Source organism: Camelus bactrianus, chromosome 2 (assembly GCF_048773025.1).
Source record: "Camelus bactrianus isolate YW-2024 breed Bactrian camel chromosome 2, ASM4877302v1, whole genome shotgun sequence".
NCBI lineage: Eukaryota > Metazoa > Chordata > Mammalia > Artiodactyla > Camelidae > Camelus > Camelus bactrianus.
In genome coordinates this window covers 92,246,605-92,266,492 of record NC_133540.1, presented here as the reverse complement: position 1 = coordinate 92,266,492, position 19,888 = coordinate 92,246,605, and the positions used below count along the sequence as shown (strand labels likewise).

The 19,888-nt window shown below is 38.0% G+C and overlaps 1 protein-coding gene and 1 long non-coding RNA gene across 8 annotated transcripts in view; one reads left to right on the top strand and one right to left on the bottom strand.

Moving 5' to 3' along the window:
* The window catches only part of THAP9 (THAP domain containing 9), a 21,798-nt gene extending 10,067 nt beyond the window's left edge, over positions 1–11,731 (bottom strand). Inside the window, exons 1-5 of one of the 6 annotated variants that reach the window (XM_045513030.2) lie at positions 11,554–11,681; positions 7,541–7,756; positions 4,754–4,949; positions 3,085–3,388; positions 1,750–1,900 (exon numbers count right to left, since the gene is read on the bottom strand). In XM_045513030.2, coding sequence (XP_045368986.1) covers positions 1,750–1,900; positions 3,085–3,388; positions 4,754–4,949; positions 7,541–7,551 — 662 coding nt within the window. In that variant the 5' untranslated portion in view covers positions 7,552–7,756; positions 11,554–11,681. Of the gene's footprint in view, positions 1–1,749; positions 2,097–3,084; positions 3,389–3,474; positions 4,221–4,753; positions 4,950–7,540; positions 7,757–11,374; positions 11,394–11,553 lie in introns of those variants that run through there. The other 5 variants (XM_045513033.2, XM_010950278.3, XM_045513041.2 and 2 more) reach the window with 5 other exon arrangements.
* On the top strand, positions 11,713–19,888 carry LOC105065227 (uncharacterized). 2 transcript variants are annotated; one of them, XR_834910.3, is made up of 6 exons: positions 11,713–12,042; positions 12,206–12,375; positions 12,786–12,821; positions 14,947–15,020; positions 17,462–17,537; positions 18,582–19,888. It is a non-coding gene; the product is annotated as an uncharacterized LOC105065227 (long non-coding RNA). The 2 variants fall into 2 exon arrangements; XR_834911.3 differs by lacking the exon at positions 12,786–12,821.

Here is a 19,888-nt window from a genome sequence, read left to right as displayed (position 1 = left end):
AAAATGGAAAAAAGAAAAACCTCACGATAATTAAGGTCCTTCCTCTCACCAAGCCTCAACTTTCCCCTTCTTTACAATGAGGGGGTTGGACTACATGATATCTAAGAGTTTCTCTAGCTCAGAGCCCCTATGAGTCCGTTTCAAAGCTGAAGCAATAAGAAACTAAGAGGTACCTTCCAGGAGAGAAGACTCCTGCATTTCCTGGCTGGTCTCTGCCCCAGCTACAGTGAATTACATGACGTGCTGCTCTTTAGACAGCGACCTGAGGTCCACTGCACTTCTTCCTGACATCTGTTCAAAATTCTAAATGACCATCCAGGCATTCTTTCATTCCATAAATATTTATCAAGAGACCACTGTGTTCCAGGCACCACGCCAGGGCAGGAGGTGTAACAAAGAACCAGAAGCAGTCCTCATACTTGGGCAGCTCACAGGCTAGCGGGGAAGACAGTGTCGTCAGTACTAAGATTCAGTTCCGTACTGTGTTTGTGCAACCCAGGATCGGAAGAATGGCGGGCCAGGCTTAAGAAAGGACGTGATAGCGAATCTGAACCTCAAGGGTGAGGACCAATCTCCAGGACTAAAAGGGAGAATGGGCATTTCAGGCAGATGGGATAGTAAGTTCCTAAGAGAAGAAGTAAGAAATGCCTTACAGTTGGAACATGGAATACGAGCCCTCCAGAGGGCAGGGAGGGAGGCAAGAGAGGCGCTGCAGAGCCCGGCAGGCACCACATCACAGAGGCTCAGTAAACCACGGGAAGGGGTTAGGCTTTAGACTACGGGTAAGGGGAGGCTTATGCAACAAGAAAGTGACTGCTATGGGTTGAATCGTGCCCCTCAAAAAAACATATGTCGTAGTCCTAATCACCAGTACCTCAGAGTAGATCTTATTTGGAGAAAGGGTTTTTACAGAGGTAATCATGTTTAAATGAGGTCATAAGGGCGAATCCCAATCCAATATGATTATTGTCCTCATAAAAAGAAAATTTGGACATAGAAACACCCATGGATAATGGAAGACAATGTGAAGAAACACAAGGAGAAGACCACCATCTACAAGCTGAGAAGAGAGGCATGGAACAGCCCCCCCTACCTCACAGCCCTCAGAAGGAACTAACCCTGACAACATGTTGTTTTGCAGCTTCTAGCTTCCAGTACCCTAGACAATCTATTTCTGCCATTTAAGCCAAATAAATAAAAATGAAATGGAGTCTGTAAAATCAGTGATAAAAAAACAGTAAAAACTGAGTATTAAATTTATAAGAGACTACTATAAAGTCACGGTGTTGTTTGCTTCACACATCTGTGTACTCTGACCACAAATCCTAAAAAATTATTTATCATAATCTTGTGTCTGGACAACCCGTACTGGCATCAACTAAAGCGCTTACAAAAAAATTCAGATTTTTGATCTTTGCCTCAAACCTATGGCATCAGTCTCAAACTATTTTAGATTCTCCACATATTAAAACTACTAAAGCGTATGAGAAATTCCAGTATTTCAAGATTCAGATTTTATCACTCAGAGTGTCTCTAACATCTGAAAGATGCAAAAAATTTTGTCAGCCTACACATCTTCATTTTGCTGGTAAAATACTGACTGTGATAATGTGCAAATACCATGTAGAAGTTTTTAAAAAGAGAGAGCGGACTAAAGGAAAGTATGAATACTAACAGCATTAATGTATAAAATGTAATGAAAGTGCAAAATATTTGTTTTATTTAACATCTAAAAGGTAATTCACTTACGTTCTGAGGATGGAAGAATGAGGCAGCTTAAGAATCTTTCTTACATAATCATAGACTTTGCTACTGCACAAGTAGAGGGTGCATGCAAACTGCTTCATTTCTGTGGAGTACTCGGCTGTTTCTCTCCAGTTATACAACTCCCACTTAAAATCTGTTAAAATAAATTTATTCTTTGTGATGAAAAATGTGTACAGTAACATTTTCAGGTATCGATCATAGCATTTGGACATAATGCATAAGGCGCCAAAATTCAAACACAATCACATTTTAACCGAGTTTGTTCAGAGGATAATATCCAACCATGGAGCCTGTTGATCGAGTTATCCTGTTCATCTTGGATCTTTTCACTAGAAAGAAGGAGAAAAATGTTTCAACTTGAATCACGATGTTTTACTATTCATCGACAGCCTGAGTGGAGATTTTTAGAGGAACAGAGAAGAAAATGAAATAACCGCATAAAATTAAGGCTCTGGATTATGAGGACATTTATCTGTTTTATTTTGTTCCCTGGTTACCATCTACCTGAGAGTGAAAATAAGACACAAGAAACATTTCTGGGGATAGGGTACTATTCAGAATGAACAATCTTTTCCACTATTGAGAGAAAACAAAAACCTTTTGTTCCTGGAGTGGACTCCTATTTATTACATGTATTCTTCTCTTGGGAAAACACAAAATATTCCCTCCTTTGGAGATACCTACTCTTTTCCAGACACAAGACATGCTTCTTTTTTTACCAGAATTTTTAAATACAAAATCTCTGATGCTATCATCAAAAAGTAAGTTGGCAATGCTTATCTGCCCCCTCTTCAAATATCCTGGTGCACAAAGAAGACTAGGTAATCTTTCAGTGGACATACATATACTCTACAGAGAGTATTGTGGGAAAATTTGGAGACTTATATAATTTTCAAGGTCAAAGTAATTTTGCAGATTATCTAGTTCAACTCACTGCAGAAAGACTTTACTGATAAATTACATAGCAGTTAAAATTGTTTAGAAAGAATTTGCAGTAGCATGGGTAAGTGAGATTATAAAAAGTGAAAAGTATACTATATGGTATATGATCTCATCTTTGGGCAGCAGAATTATATGTTATTTTTATTATTTATACACTTCTTTGCTTCTCCTATAATAAATATTTTACTTTTGAAAATGGAAAGCCATAAAAGGGTTTTGGTGATGACTTTTCATTCTTCCTGCTTATGCCACTGAGACTTTTCACTTCTCAGCTAATAGCATATTTTCATAGGCAACAGCAAAATAAATACTTAATGACATTTCAGAAAAATTAAGAGCTTTGTTGTAAATATTACAGGTCATTGGGGAACATACCTGAAAATTGTGCTCGTAGCAGATACTCCGTTTCTTCTGAAAGCAGTTTCTCTTCTACAAGTGCATCAATTAATCGTAAACCCTTTCTCTTCTTGATCATCCTGTAGTTTTTTGCAGAAGCGAGTCTTTTTTTGGACACTTGTAGCATCTGTTGCACCTCGGCCAGCTTTTCTGCTCCTATAGTCAAAGGTCTCTTTAAACTGTAGTTATGGTCCTCAGTAGCACCTTCTTGAGAATCATCAGGAAGTGGCTGTTTTAGGATTTTCTGTCTTGCTTTACCTTTAAGGTGTACACCTTGGAGAACCTATGACAAATAGAAAATGAAGGTTACTTTAGAAATTATCACACAATGATTATCTATAAAAATACCACTGAATACAAACCACTCACCTGGTTGCCGTGAAGAGTTAGTTATGAAAGAAGAGGTTATATTCTCGGACTTTAATGTATGGTTTCTAGGACAGTGTAAACAGGGTATTTTGTTTTGCTTCTATACTGAAAGAGTAATGCAATGCTGAAAGTTTCTGAAATGATTAAAGTAACTAGGGAAAGGTGGTGATAATTTGAGAAGGTTTCATGGGAGTTTTAAGTAGTTAATGGAGGGGAAGGGAAGTTATTTGTGCAGAAAGGAAGGCATAGGACAGAGCATGAGCTTTGGAATTAAGACTCCCAGCTCCCTTACTTGTTAGTTATTATTTAACCTCTACAATCCCCCATCTCATTTACAAAACGTGAAGGATAATACAGATCTGAGAATACAGTAAGATAATTTATGTAAATCACCTACTGCAACACCTAGATCACTGTAGGTCTCTCAATAAACAGTAACATTGATTTTACACAAAAGCATGAAAGCAAGTTGATTTTCCATATATACAGTGGGTAAGTATATGTGGTTGGAAAAGGGAATTCAGATTACTTAGAGATGCACAAATCAATTAATAGAAAGCTCTTTGAACCTATGAGTTTGGATTTGACACTAACTATATTCTTAGGAAAGCAGGAATGAGATAAAACAATACCGAAATAAGGAGACTCCAGTGAATAAGAGGAAGGTTTGGGTAGTGTCAAGATAGAACAGGTGGATGACTATTTGCAGACCGCAGACAGTGACTGAGTCACCTACAAGCGTGTGGCTAAGGGGTAAAAGGACAAAATAAAAACAATCAAAAGAAACATAAGACTGTAACACCAATACCGGTGACTGACTCATAGAAAGACTTCTATTTTCCTATACCTCTTTCTGTATCAGTGCTAATAATTAGGTTATGTTTTTGGTCAAGACCAATTAACATTTTGGAGGGAGACTCAAAAAAAAAGGGTAGATAACTTCAAAGTATTATGAAAACTACCTCATACTTAAACAAAAGCTTGAATTCTAAGGCTGCTGATACTCACTACTTGAGTGTGTGATCAGCTTAGTAACCTTTATGTGTATCTAGACATACGATTTGCATTCATACATCTTATTTTTTAAAAAGCTCCAAAGCACAATTACTAATATTACATATGTTATTTTTAAACTAATTTTCTAAGCATTTAAAGTTTACTATTAAATTTATTTTACGATCTAAGTTTTTATTTCTGCAAATTCTAGCTATAATGTGAACTGTCTTGATTTTTAAAGGCTCTACAAAATTTAGTTTTGTTTACACCTGGATTTAAGTACCTTGTATAGAGAAACAGAAGGCACAGTTCCTTTTTTCAGCTTTCTTCTTATGCCATATGACTCAAAGTCACTTTCTTGAAAATGTTTGGAACATAGCATAGCACCTGGTCCTGGGATCCAAATCTTTTTGCTTCTGGGGTCCATACGATTAACAGCCCTGATCCATTTTGAGCGCTGTATGGTATCAGTTGGAAATCTATAGCAATCATATTAAAGTTCCATTAACATGAAGATATTATAGTAATACTACAGTATTTATTACATAAACCCATTTATTATTTAGCTTCTTTATATAAACATTAAGTCTGGTTAGTTTAAGTTTAATTCACTTCATCTGATTTCATTTTTCAAAGTTCATTGATTTTTGGAATCCAAGAGTTCAATATCTAAGTTACCTCGTCCATTTGTATGTGGACAATTCTCACATGAAATACCCTACCACATTCTGCCCTCACAGCCTTAACAGAATCTGCTTAAATTTGTGTGTCCTTCCTTTCCTGTGGCAATTTTAACTATGTCCACAAATTCTTTATTACACCTCCTTTCAAGGGGTGAAGCCCAATTTCCTTCCCCTCAAGTGTGGGCTGGAGTTAGTGATTTGCTTCTAAGGAATATTAAAAAAGCAGAAGTGACAGAGGGCAATAAAATTAGGTCAGAAAGAGCACTGAGGCTTTGTCCTAGTTCTCTGTGTTGAATGGGGGAAGTACCTGCCATGCTATCAGCAGCCCTATGGGGAGTCCACTGGGCAAGAAAGTGAGGCCTCCAGCCAAAGGCCATGTGAGAGAGCCTTTCTCAAAGTAGATCCTTCAGTGTCAGTCAAGCCTTCAGATGACTGCAGTCTCGGCTGACATTTTGACTGCAATCTTATGAGACACCCCATAACACCCAGCTAACCTACTCCCAAATTCCTTACCCTCTGAATTCCTGACCCTCAGAAATTCTGTGAGAAAATAGATGTTTCCACTAAATTTTAAGAAAATGTGTTACTTTGCAGTAGAAAACAAGTACATTGTCTATACTCAATTTTCCTACTTTCTTCTGAAAGGCACCACTTTTCGCTAGCCTGGAATATAAAAATTACTCTGCATTTCTCTATGCCAATCTCAGCCAAACTATTATATTTAGAAATGGGTGAGGAAAATAACTCGTGAAACTAATATAATGAAAATCACAGAACTATTCTTTCTGCACTCTTCTTTATCTTGAAGACAGATCTCTAGGAAGCTATATGACTTTTATATATTTTAGGTTAAGCTTTAAAGCACATAGTTCTTAGGAACTGAAACTGGTGGAAATTTTAATTTTCTCAGCTAATTGTTAAGGAAATAAATAATACGCCATATAATAAAACATAATTCTGAGATACTCTCTCAACCACTGCGAGAAGGAACACTGAATTGGAAAACCTGTATTTAGGCTTCATTTTCTTTTTATCAGCCACGTGGTATTAGACACATCTCTCAATCTGAAGCCTCCTCCAGGGCTGTAGTAAGAGTACATGAGGATATATATGTATTCAAATGCACTTCGTAAATGGTAAAGTAGTATCCAAAGTTTGTTCTTTCTTAGGAACAACTAATTCCACTTTGGGGACTTTAATTGTTCCAGGAGGATGATGCTAATTGACCAAGAGAGGATGTACAGGGAATTATTTTTCCAACAAAGATGAGACACATCTCTTTCTTTTCACTGGCTTTTCTTTTCATAACTGATGGCACGTGTTTGTGAGACCATGTTTCCAGATTGGGTGTGGTCTCTAACCATTCAAGGAGCCAGCAAAAGTTGGCTAGTCCACCAAATTACATTACTAGCCTGATTCTCTGATGCAAAGCTTCCCAGCAGCAATGCCAGCAGGGTACTACTATCAACCCCCTTAAGCCCACAGGGTGGCCTGGGCTGCCTAGAGCCCTTGAGGTAGTCACATCAAGCCATCCCATACAGCTTTGTAGGTTTGCCCCCACGTATTAAACAAATATTTCCAATTGTAAAATGATGCAGAAAGGATTGGTAAATACTGTAGTCTAACCAGTGTGACTAACTAGTTTGAGTTCTGTACAACATTAAATTGGTAGTAACAATTGATACTACTTTTCAAGCATTTACCTTGCGCTATATATATGTTTCAAAGGCTTAGTTTTAGTCTTAAAATACTCTGCAAGACAGGTCTTCAACTTTTACAAAAGATGAAAGCAAAATCAGAGCCAAGTATAGCCACCAGGAAATAATCAATTGAAATTGGAATTCATGTTTCTCTAGTCTCAAGCCACCTCTGGTAGAAGAAATAACCGAAACATCATCTCATATACACAATAATGAATTGGTTTACACTGTAGAACAGAATTCATTTTCTTCCTTCTGTTGACCACGCCTTTTTCACACTACTGGCAGGAATTTCCCTTTGTCTCCCTACACATCAAATATTTTCCAGAAAAGCAGCTAACAAAACCTCTTCTATGATAGGTACCTCTGGGGAGAGAGAGCAAGGATTGAGGGTCAAGGCTTTAACTATATCCATAACTTAAGTCTCTTCTGGCTGCTACTGTGTTTAAAATGATTCATAAATAAAAGTTTTAAAAATAGAATTCATTACAATTCAGGCAAAAATGCTTCCAAATGATCATATGTATATTTCTTTGGTTATGAAGTAAGTTTCTTAATCTCTACATCAACAAAAAGAGAAATGAACCAAAGGGTCACTTTAACATCTATCTTGCCAGTCTCACTTTGCATTTTGCCATTTATGCATTTGAGAGAGCACCAATATTCTCATAATAACAGTTTCCACACCTCTGAGTCATTTTGATTCAGGCTTTTCAACCAGAGCCTCTTGCTTATGTCCTTGCTGCTTCTTTCACAGCTCTGGTGATGGCGCTGGGGAAGGTTTCAGAGGACATAATAATCTGAGCCAGAGCTGAAGTGTCAATAGAGTTTGCCATGCAGAGAGGGGCCACTTCAAGCAGATGCAGAAACAGAGATAAAAAACAACTACTTGGATCTTCTTGGCTGATAAAGCATTGAAAAATAGGTTAATTTGGAGGCTTGAGAGGGTTGAAAGGAGAATACAGAGGTAGCTGGGAGTGGTTACAGATGGCCTGGGTAAGTAACTAGAGGTCAGATCACAAAGGGTCTTGCACGCATTTGGATAAGCTTTGGGTCCAGCCTTCGGGTCAATGGCCACCACAGTAATCTACACCCATCTACTGAGAGTAGAAGAAATTATTAGAATTTATTTTTGTAATTTTTGCCCCATCTTCTATTTTTTGTGTTTCATAATATTGATCAGTACATCACATCATATATGAATTTATAAATTATTATAAATCATTATGCTTATATCAAAGGAATGTACTCAAAATTTTTTATGGAAAGAGCTCCACAATCAAATAGTTTGAAGATGGTGGCTTCAGACAATGACAAGTTGACTAATTCTCTCCTTCTCATACTACCTTTTTGCTGAGCCTTTACTTCAAAAATACTACCTTGTCGCCAGCACTAACACCATGGTATTCTCTTTTTTCTGTCTATTCTTTCCTGCCTTCCTCACAACTTCCCAGATCTCAGAAGACAGACGATTCCTTCCCATTCACACACAGACTTGTGTTTAATTCTGCCAACATGTACAATAACAGAAGTATGGAGTGGATGTAATTCAGGTTGGAAGAGAGGTGTATGAGGAAAGGCTTCACAGAGGAGCTTGGCCTATGTCTTTTAGGCACTGAAGAGCTCAAGGGATTAAAATCCTTCCTTCAGGGAATGCCCCTGATAACATGTGCATTTTTAGAAAAATCATTTCCAGGAATCTAGAAAATGGAATGAATGGGGAAGAAATCAGACTGGCGGAATCAGAGCAGGCTATTGTAATTATTGCATTCCTTTTTTTTTAATTAAGCAGGTCTTACTTTGGTCCTTCATAAATAAAACAAATAAAAGCAATAAATGAGTTATTACCTATTTAAGGAAACTAGGAAGAAGGCACAGGAAAAACAGGGCAGCAAAAAGTTGAGGAAAAAATTAATGAAAAGGGAGAGAACTAGGGAAAGAGTGTCAATAAAGTCAAGGGAGGTGAGAGTTTCAAGAAGTGGTCAATACGTTAAAAATTAACATACAAGGTAAAAGAGGTCAAGAAAAGGATTTAGAAGTGCTCATTTAGATTTGGCAAGATTACCGGTGACCCTCAGTCAGTGCTATTTCATTACAGTGGTGACAGATACCTGGCTACAGTAGGTTGAAAAATCAACAGGACTTAAGGAAGTAGGTGTACGCTTCTGTTTTAAGGAACCTGGTTACAAAGGAAAGGAGAGTGGTAGGGTAGTGTAGAGGTGCACCTAGGCTCAAGAATTTGTGAGCATGCTCAGTGTCTTTAGATAAGGAAGCAGTAGAGGGAGCAGTTTAAAATAAAAGAACAGTTCTCAAGAAAACTAAAAATAGAACTACCATATGACCCAGCAATTCCACTCCTGGGTATGTATCTGAAAAAACAAAAACTAATTCAAAAAGATAAATGCACCCCAAGGTTCAGAGCAGCATTATTTACAATAGTCAAGATATGGAAGCAACCTAAGTGCCAATGAACAGATGAATGGATAAAGATAAGGCATATATATACATACATACATATATATATACATATATATATATATATATATACATATATATATATATATACACACACACACACATACACATATATACAGTGGAATAGTACTCAACCATAAAAAGAACAAAATTTTGTCATTTGCATCAACATGGATGGAACTTGGAGAGCATTATGCTAAGTGAAATAAATCAGAGAAAGACAAATATTGCATGGTATCACTTACATGTTGAATCTAAAAAATATAACAAACTAGTGAATATAACAAAAAAGAAGCAGACTTACAGATACAGAGAAAAACTAGTGGTTACCAGTAGGAAGGCAGGGGGACAATTTACGTGTAGGGGAGTGGAGGTACAAACTACAGGGTGTAAGATAGGCTCAAGGATGTACTGTACAACGCAGGGAATGTAGCCAATATTTTGTAATAAATTTAATAGGGAATAATCTTTAAAATGGTATAATAAATCAATTTAAATAAATAAATAAGCTTTTCCAAAAAAAAAAAAAAAAAGAAAAGAAAGAACAGGAGTTAACTGATGGAAACAAATCCCAGAGAAGAAAGCGTACAATTTAGGAAACAGCTTAGGTGGAGGAATCAGCCCTATTTAAAACAAGCAATACCACAAAAGGCCTACCATTCATAGCTGAAACTACTGAACCTCACATGTTACATTTTTTTTTAGATAATTTGCCTTCAAGCTACTTATTCCACTCTTCTACATTATAGCTTCACTTTTCATCCCTTTACATTTTTCCATGCTATTTCTATTTAAATGCTATCTTCCTCCACCCCACTCCCCCACTTAGGTAAAGTTCAAGGTCCAACTCAAATACCACTTGTCCCCTACAGCTCTTTCTGATCTTTTCATAAAAGTCCCTTGTCAGTGGTTTAACTCCCTACATCTCATATTGCCTTACTAGGCTACCACTTTTTAAAGTACTGTACATTTCTCTTTGTCTGTGAGGATCTGTTCTACCCACTTTTCTAGTTCTCACTGATTCCAATGACCTATACCAGACTGAACCACAGATGTGGGTTCAAATTAGATAGGTCTGAAAACATGCCCCACTCTTGGGCCAAATGAAATTTTCTTGCCATGACTAGACACAGCCAGAATTGGACCAAGCTTGCAGAGCTCTGCTAAGAATACTGGACAACTGTCATTACAGGCACTACAGATGAAAATCTGAAACCGAGCAGGTCCCTGGGCGGCCCTCCCGGGTAAAACCCCTCTGTGCCTCCTGGTTCTAGCCAAAAAAAAAAGCCTTTAGTCTCCTTGGTCTTCCTTGAGTTCCAAAGAGCAGACTCAAGCAATTACTAATTAGGGTCGTGAAGGAATGCAGGAAAAAAAAAAAAAAAAAGGAAAAGCAGTTAAGCAAGATAGCCTGAACAACAGTTCAGTGATAAAAACAGTCCCAGTTCCTCACGAGATATACATAACAATCCGATGGATATCTTTGAGTAGTTCTGCAAAAACTAAGACACCATCCATCCCCTGCCCCACCAAGGTGGAGGGTGGTGACTACCTGCTGACCAGAAGCACCTAGACTCCACCGGTTGGAACCAGAAGGCTGATGACTGAGAGTCTCAAAATACCAACCTGTTACCTCACCCTCAACCCACCAGAATAGTCTGCACCCTACAGCCCTCACCCCAAATACTGCTTTTTAAAAAACCCTAAAAGCCATCAAAGAGTTAAGGCCTTTTGAACACAGCCGCCCCCGCCCTTCCCCTCGCTTCGCGCCTTGCAGTCAACGTTAGAGTTTCCTTCACCACAATTTGGAGTAAACTAGCTTTGCCGGGATGGAGAGCAGAGTTCAGTTCCGTATCAAATTCATCTGTACTCATGTTCTGGAGCAAGCCACGCACTCCAATAAAAGCTCACGCCTTCAACAGGTATTCTAAACTGCCTTTCCTTCTCCTAAGACGACCGACGCCTACCGCGTTAAGTAACGCTAAAAGCTACCGAGCACCGGTAGGCAATGACAAAAAGACAGACACGCGGAGGTAAAAAGAGCAAGACCTGAAGCAAGAACCCCACTCTCCAAGTGACCCGGTTCCCCTCCCTACCCCCGCGCTACGCACGCCACGCCACGTCACGTCACGTCACGTCTGGGAGACGCACGGCCCGGCCCCGCCCCACCCTGGCCTACAGCCCTCCTGGCCGTGCTGGGAGTTATCGCGGAGGCTGCTCTCACGCACTGGTGGAAGGAGAGGCCTCGCTCCCGGCTCAGCACGGTGTCCCGGGTGCTGCAGCCCACAGCCGAGCAACTTCGGGTCATCTTCTTGCTACGTGGAGCTCCACCGTCGGTATTCCCGCGACAGCATGAATCACGATAAAGTTAGCTCCGCCCGATGACTCGGCGGCTGCAACCTTTACTTGTTGGGAAAGGCGGGCTCTTAAAGCGCTCGGCTCCCACCCTTCCTCTCCATGGGCTCTGCGCTTGACGCCGTGGCCAATCACAGGCCGCGTCGTGTCACAGCAGCCAATCTGAAAGGCCAGGGGCATAAAGACGAGCACTTGGCCGCTCCTTCGTCTCTGTTCGAGGGTGGTTAGTGGATTTAGCTGTCAAAGACTTGTTTTTTTCCGCTGTGGTTAAATCCAGTGCCATCGCGCTTCTTGTGAGGCCCAGCCAGAGAATGCGAAGGGAGAGGCCGGACCAAAGTTGAGGCGAATCCAGAGGCATGCCGGTGGGTCTCCGGGTGCGAGCTCAGAAAGTGACTGGAGGATGTAATGGGAGGTGTAGGAGGGAGAAGGATCAATGAGGCTCCCTAGAAATATGGAGGGCTAAGTTGGATCTAAAATAAATGGTTTACTGAGGGGCATGTCATTTCTTTGCATTTTATTTTGTAGTTCCCTGATGCAGAGATAATGAATGTAGAAGCTAGTGGAATGGTTGACCATAGGTATGTGACCTCATAGGAGCTTGAATAAGAATCTGATGTGAAGATACGTCGACTTTTAGTTGAACGAACGCTTTTCTGCAGGATCATTTGCTGCAGTGGAGGAATTAAGGAAATAAGGTAAGAAGGTCCTCGGGGCTCTGGGGAAGCGAACGATCTCGTGGGGACTGTCAACAGCAGTACTAGGAGGGGCGGGAGAGAGGGGCAACTAAACGGGTTTGGTTGGGATGTAGGGCATGGTGGTTAGCTTTCAGGAGTGAGAAGATCTTAGAACGATGTCTTTGTTAATCTTTATTTTTACAGTATGCGATTTCAGTTTTCATAGAAGAAACAAAATGGGGCCAAAGTAGATCATAGTTTCTGTTTTGTATCTTTGTAGAGATCTATAGCATATGAAGTGGCATCTTTCCTGGTTGACGTTAGAGGCCCGTTATAGAAAACAAATGTTTGTAACATTAATTTTTCTCTAGTTGGCAAGAATGATTCCAATATTTCCAAACAAGATCGTTCTTTCCCCCCTTTTTGTTTAGTTTATCCAGATTCCAGCCGCAAAGATTCATCTCAAGGTATTATTTATTTACAGTCGCTTTCCATTATAATATGCTTGTGTCCTATGTGAATGAAATTAACATAGCTTTTGCTTATGTAGCTTTGTTAACAGTTACATGGCCTAAAGATAGTTCATGAATTTGGGGAAGATTGGTCCATGGGGGATGTGCTTACTTGGCTGTAAGATGTGCAAGACGTAGGACCTGGATTTAAGTCACTATCAGTTGATTACACTGTTAGAAAGTTCCAGCACTCAACCAATTAAGACCTGAGTGAGGCTAAATAGAAATAAATACGTTTTTAATTAAAAATTGGTTGCTTTACTTTTTTGGTAACAGTTTTATTGAGCTATAACTCAAATAAATACCATACAGTTAATACGTTTAAAGTGCACAATTCGATGGTTTTTAGTATATTCATGAGTTGTGCAACCATCACCACAATCAATTTTTGAACATTTTCATGACCCCAGAAAGAAGTCCCATTTTCATTAGTAGTCACTTATATTTTCCCTCCTCCAGCCTCTGGAAACCACTGATCTTTGTTTAGATTTGCCTATTCTGGATACTTCATATAAATGGAATCAGAAACTAATGTATCATCTTTTGTGACTGGCTTCTTGCACTTGGAATATTTTTAAGGTTCATTCATGTCGTAGTATCAGTACTTCATTTTTTTTATTGCCAAAAAATATTCCATTGTATGGGTATACCACATTTTATTTTATCAATTCATCAGTTGGTGGACATCTGAGTTGCTTCCATTTTGAGTGGCTGTTAGGAATAATGCTGCTATGAACATTAGTGTACAAGTTTGTGTGTAGACATATGTTTTCATTCCTCTTGAGTATACACCTAAGGATGGAATTGTTGGGTCATATGCTAACTCTTATGTTTAACCTCTTAAGGAAATGCCAGACTTTTTCCAAAGTAGCTGTACCATTTTACATTCCCACTAGCGATGGATGAGGGTTCCAATTTCTCCACATTCTTGTAGATGTGAAAGTAATATCATTGTGACGGTTGCCTTTTTTTAAGGACTCAGTTTGCTAGAAGATGCTCCTTGAGTGCAGAGACAATGTCTAAGATGAATTTGTCTTTCAGCCCCTTATGAACAAATAGACACATGTTTCTGCTATAATGTTATATGAATTCCTGAAAAAACCTCCTGTTCAGCAAAATTGTGCATTTGAAAGAAGCAGGACTTATACAGAAAATAGGGTTAGGGCTGACTACTCAAAACTTATGCAATTTTATAATCTCTAAAATAAACAGTGATTGGTAGCTGGGAGGTATTCTTATGCCCTCCTACCACATTAAAGGTAACTTTAAATGGAGACTTAAAGTTACCGTTAAGGTGTATTAAAAGAGCAAGTTTGGTGGGTGCTAGGTATTACTGATGGAAGTGGAGCCCTAGGCAAATGGACTGCTGTTAAGATAGTTGTTCACAGGTAGTGTAACCTGCTGAAAGCCTGGAGAGGGAGGTGGGTGCTGCTGGGCAGGGAGCCCCCGGTGCAGGCACTCATTTTTCATTTTCTTAAGATAGAGCTCAAAGTACTCTTACTGCTGCCAGTTCAGCATCAGAGTCCAAAGAGGGCTTTTTTCCTTTATGCTGAATTGATTTCCAGATAATGTGGCTCTCACATTATTTTGACAGCATTCTTCTAATTACAGATAAGTTACAGAAAACTGCTATGCTGCAGAACAGATTTGCTTAAATATTGTAGACCTGCTAAACGAAAATAACCAACTCAGTTTACAGAAGCCACAGTGGGTCGCTGCTCTGGGTACTCTTTAGTATGCTTCTGGATAGGGAATTATGCAACCATTTATAAATGGAATCATTGATTTTGAGTTGTATTTATGTGTTTTTACATTTGCCTGTAAGTTTTACATGCTTTTTTGTTGTATTTTGTATCATTTTACGGGTGACGTTGAAGTTCCCAATTTAATCATTTGATTGTATCTGTTTCCTCCAATAACTTCATATCCAGTGATTAAACTTTTTGACTGCTGTTCACATAATGAACCGTTGTGATTATTGAATATGTAAATGAGGATATGTAAGCTACATTAAAGATGTTGTTTGTAAAAGGCATTGACCATTAGACAAAATAATTTAAAATAAAATATCTCTTTTCAGGGATTATATTCTTGGAAATGTCAGAAGAAGATTCCTGGGTCTTGGAAGTCACTTACTCAAAGTATGCAGAGGAGGTAGTATATTCTTTTGTTTTAAATGTATTAAGTATTCCTGGAACAAAAGTACCGAGTTGAAAGTGGAAGATTGTCGAGTAAAAATGGATTTTATAAAGGCTTGGGTGAAATCTACTCTCCTGTTTGGTGGTATAGGATCTCATTCATTGGTCACCTGAAAAAAAAAAATAGTAACAGCTAAAACTTATTAAGTGGTTATATGTCAGGCTTTGTACTGAGTGTTTTATACACATACACAGTTTTTTTGTTTTTGTTTTAAACACTTTCTATTTCTCTCAACAACCCTATGAAAGTAAATAGACTTTTGCTTTCTAGGACTGGTATTGTCCTTATTGAACACCTATCCTTTTGTCAGATTTTTTAGTCAGTTATACTAGGGCATTTATTTGTCTTCTTGATAAGTAAAATGTGTTTCTAGTAACTGACTTACATTCTTGCTAAATTTTTCATCCTATTAGTTCTCTGGGGTTTTTTGTTTGTTTGTTTTGTTTTGTTGTTGTTTTTGCTTCAGAAAGCCTTGAGGTTTTGAAATTATTGGTGAATAAATGTGAAGACAGTTCTGAATCTGATCCTTTCCCAAGATTTCACAACTTTTCAACTGATTCATAAGTTGTACATTTTACTTCTGGGATATGGTTTGTGACCTGGGTTATTTATTGCAATGTAACAAAAATTTGACAGTTTAGAACAAAAAACCTTTATCTTACAGTGGGCAGAGGAGGTAGAGGAGAGACATCAGCTTCCAAACTGTCTCACTTGGCAAGCCTCAGTTCTTTGATGGCTGTTGGCTGAAGACGTCAGTTCTTCCTCACCATGTGAACCTCCCCATGGGCTGCCTGAGTATCCTTATAATATGACAGTTGGCTTTCCCGGAGGGAATGATCACAGAGAGAAAGGCCAAGATGGAAGCTTGTCTTTTAAAAGTTACTCTAGAAAGTGACAAAACATCACTTCTGCCTTGCTTTATTGGTCACAGAGACTAATCCTGGTGCAGTATAGGTGGACACTATACAAAGGTATGAATACCAGGAGGTGGAGGATCATTGGGGACCATCCTGGAGGTTGACAACCACACTTTAATTAAAAACTTTTAAAAAAATGTTTCAATGTATTAAGTCAAGAGAGTTGATATTTGATCCTTAAGTCAGATAATTAGAAGTATGAGAGCATTGTATCCAAACAAGTGCTCTGTTTTCTAAGGTACATGTGGTTTCTTTCTTGCCTGTGTATATATAAACTACAAGTGGTGCTACATTCCTTTTGAGAGTTTTAAGAAAGTTCACTTTATAGTCAGAATACTCTACCTTAATGAAATATATTTTTATTGGACTCATTTCCCCTTTCCCAATTCCCCCTAGGTGGAGGGGGTTAAGAGAAGCTGGTTGGAACTAGACTAGAAATTTTGTATCCCTTCCCCTATTACTTTACCTGAGGTGCAGATTGACTTGGAAAAGTTGAAATTTCTGTTTTTGAAGGAATGTAGTCCAATTACTTACAGGCAGTTATACGAGTATTTGACATAGGATAGAGTAAAGGTGCAAATATGCAGCAGCAAAATTCAAGCAGTTGCCCTTTTTGCCAAAAGCTTGATTTTTATCCAGTGTGGCAAGTATGCTTGCTTTCCTTCCTGCTGCTTTCCCCTGCTCTGGGCTTCTGTTCCTTATTTTATTGTATTTTAATTTTATTTTCAGGCATTGGGGGCAGCCAGCCAAGCCTAAGGCCACCCCAACCAGCTGGGGAAGGCCTGCAAGGGGTGCTGGGCCTTGCCAGGAGCTCTTCTTTCCCTCTTAATGAGTGAAATAAAAACATTGTCAAGCAGTCAGGATGTTCCTAATTGTCAGCATTCTGTTTAATGCCTGAAATTTGTAATCTTTTGAGTCTTTTCACATTATCACTGCTTATAAGTTCTTAGTAGAGATGACTCTCCCTCTTTTCCTTGAAAGTTTTAGTGCTTCTGATCACTGGAAATGTCAAATAACAGAAACATTACATATGAAGCAAGGCATAACCAGTTTTCAAATGTATGGTTATCATTTCCATATCAGGTTTGATGTTAAGAAGACAGTACCTCCAAGTTAGCATAAGGTAATCTGTGCAAAGTAGATAAATGATATGCTTGAAATTATCTTACGAGTTTTTTCCAATGATAGTAAAATTGGAGGTCTTATCTGTTCTACATGAGAAAATTGAAATCTATAGAAATGTGCATTTATCTATATTTTAAAGGGGGCTAAGCAATAAAAACCTTGACTAGAACTTAAGTTGAAAATGAGAAAAAAGTATAAATGTCCAATGATTAAACTTTTTCCACTGCTGTTCACATCATGATTTGTTGTGATTAATGTATGTGGATGAGGACATAATGGAAAAAAGAAAATCATGAGGCATATAGATATGTAGTTTCTGTACACTGACTTGCCTTTAAATGTTTTCTCTTTTAGGAATAGAATTGAAGGGTGTTTTTCTTAGAGAACATCATTTGTCAGATTCATCAAGAATTTAGAGATTTGTAATAAGGTAAGAAGTTTATATATTTTTTAGTTTTGACAAAAGACAAAATGACATCTGAGCAAAAAGATTGACATGACATTTGAGCATAATGTGGGTATCATATTCAATTAAGATTTTTTCCTTATTTTTTTCAGCTTTCAAAGGTAACATAAATATGACTTCAAAGATAATATAATTTTTCAAATCAATAGACTTGATTCAGGATAGGCAGTTGAGTGGGTCGGGGGGCAGGACTTTTAACCTTGATAGTCATCTTTTCTTCAAACTAATGACATAATCCTTTCAGGTCCTAAAATTTTTAGAGATCATATGTTCTGGGGTTTAAATTTGCTGAGTTATTGGATATTCTGTAAAGAACTCTTTGATATGACAGTCCTATAACTTTAGCTTTGTTCAAGAACAGTAGATAGGCAGGTGGTCAGCTGAGAATTTCTAATACCAGATTAATCTGTGATTAATAGATGTGTTATCTTGCAGTGTTTCTCAAATTTAAGGACTATAAAGGGGAAGATTCTTGTGAATACCCAATATTGATTTAATTTTCTATTTCTTAAACTCCTACAGACATATAAGTTGATGTAAACTTTGTGATCCTTAATGAAAAAATGTACAAAATAAGTACATTCAAAACCAAAATTTAAACAATTTAATAGGATGGATGCTACTGTATTGTAGCAGTAAACATAGTGGCCGCTATCCAATAAATTTTATTTACATATGGCCTTGTGCCTTTTGATGATTGTAAAGTTTTACAATCAACAGTATAGTTGTCCAGAACTTTACTCTTTTGCAGACCTCAAGATTATTGAAATGAGGGGAGAGGGCCTAATTCTCAAAACGATGTCTTTGGACTGTAAATCCTAATTTGAAGAATTCTATTACATTATCTCTGAACATTCTTCTAGATTCAAGTAATTCAGTCTTAGAATTAGCATTCTTTTAAGAAAAGCTTCAGTTTTTATTTGATCTAGGATTTGGCTTGCCTAGTAGTTAAATAAATTGGGTTAAAAGTTGACTATTTTGTGAACTAATGCAAGTTTTTCTTTTTAGATGCAGTGCACCGTTGCAACACACATGATGCATGAATATCAGTTTTCACAGTGTAGTTAAACGACACCTGACCTGCAACAACACAGCTGAACTTTTAGTTGTCACAATATTAACTGAATTATTGCATAAACTTTGCTGCTCGCTCTTTATTCCACAAATCATTATGCAAATAAAAGATGTGCATCATGAACAAGAACCAGCTGTATCACTTCTTTCAAAGTCTTGGTGAATGGTCACTGGCTATTAAGTCACGCAGAGACAGAAAAGCATGTAGCTTTAGGTTGCCTCCTTGTCTCCCAGTGATAAATGCATGCAACATTTCACAAAACTGGATAATCAAAAGAGGGAGTTAGCCAACAAATATGACAAGGCAGCAAAGAAATGAAAAGTGATAACACTGGAAGTGAAATTAGATGTGGTTAGAAGATTTGAAAATGGTCACAGCAAAGCGAAGATAGGATGAGACCTAGGCCTATATGGAACTACAATACAAACCATATTTTAAAAGTCTGATGAATATATGAACAAGGTAAAGTTGTTTCAACATCTTTTAGTTTAAGTTACACTAGGAACAGAAAGCCGCTTAAGGTTGAAATGGAGTGTTTACCTCTACTTTGGATTGAGGAATCAAAAACAAATCCTAATCAGTTTGGCTAGCATTCAGGCCAAAGCATTGAAGGAAAATGGTAATTAATTACAAGATCTTTTTACTGCCAGAAAAAGCTGGTTTCATCCTTTCATAAGTCAACATGAATTGATTTAATGTTAATCTGGTGAAACTACAAGCTCAAATAAGGATGCTGCTGTGAAATCTGCACCCAGATTCCCAGGATTACAAGCAGTCCTCACTTTGCATAGTAGTGAGAGACTACTGTGCAAAAACCCGTAGGATTTGGATGGAATATAAATGGAGTTATAGAAGATACAGATGACCATAAGAATGCTGCAATGTTGACACTGCCACCATTCAAGAAACAGTTGTAGATTTGCAGTGAGGTGAACTTAGTGAAGGTGAATATAAAGTTATAAACGAGGAAAGCGGTTGCATTGTAAAGGATGAACGTGTCTCAGAGCAAGTGATGCTGTTGAAAAACTTCACATTAAACTAACTCTCAGAGATGTCTCAGGACATGGACAGCACTAAAGTTGTGAAAGCTGATTCAAACTTAGAAAGTATGACAATTTGCCAAGGCACAGAAAAAAAATGCTTATTCCACATTGTAAGTTATATGATGAGAAGAAAGCAAGCACTGTTCAAACTACTCTTGATACTTTTTTAATAAAGAAATAAAACTCTTAACTTTCAA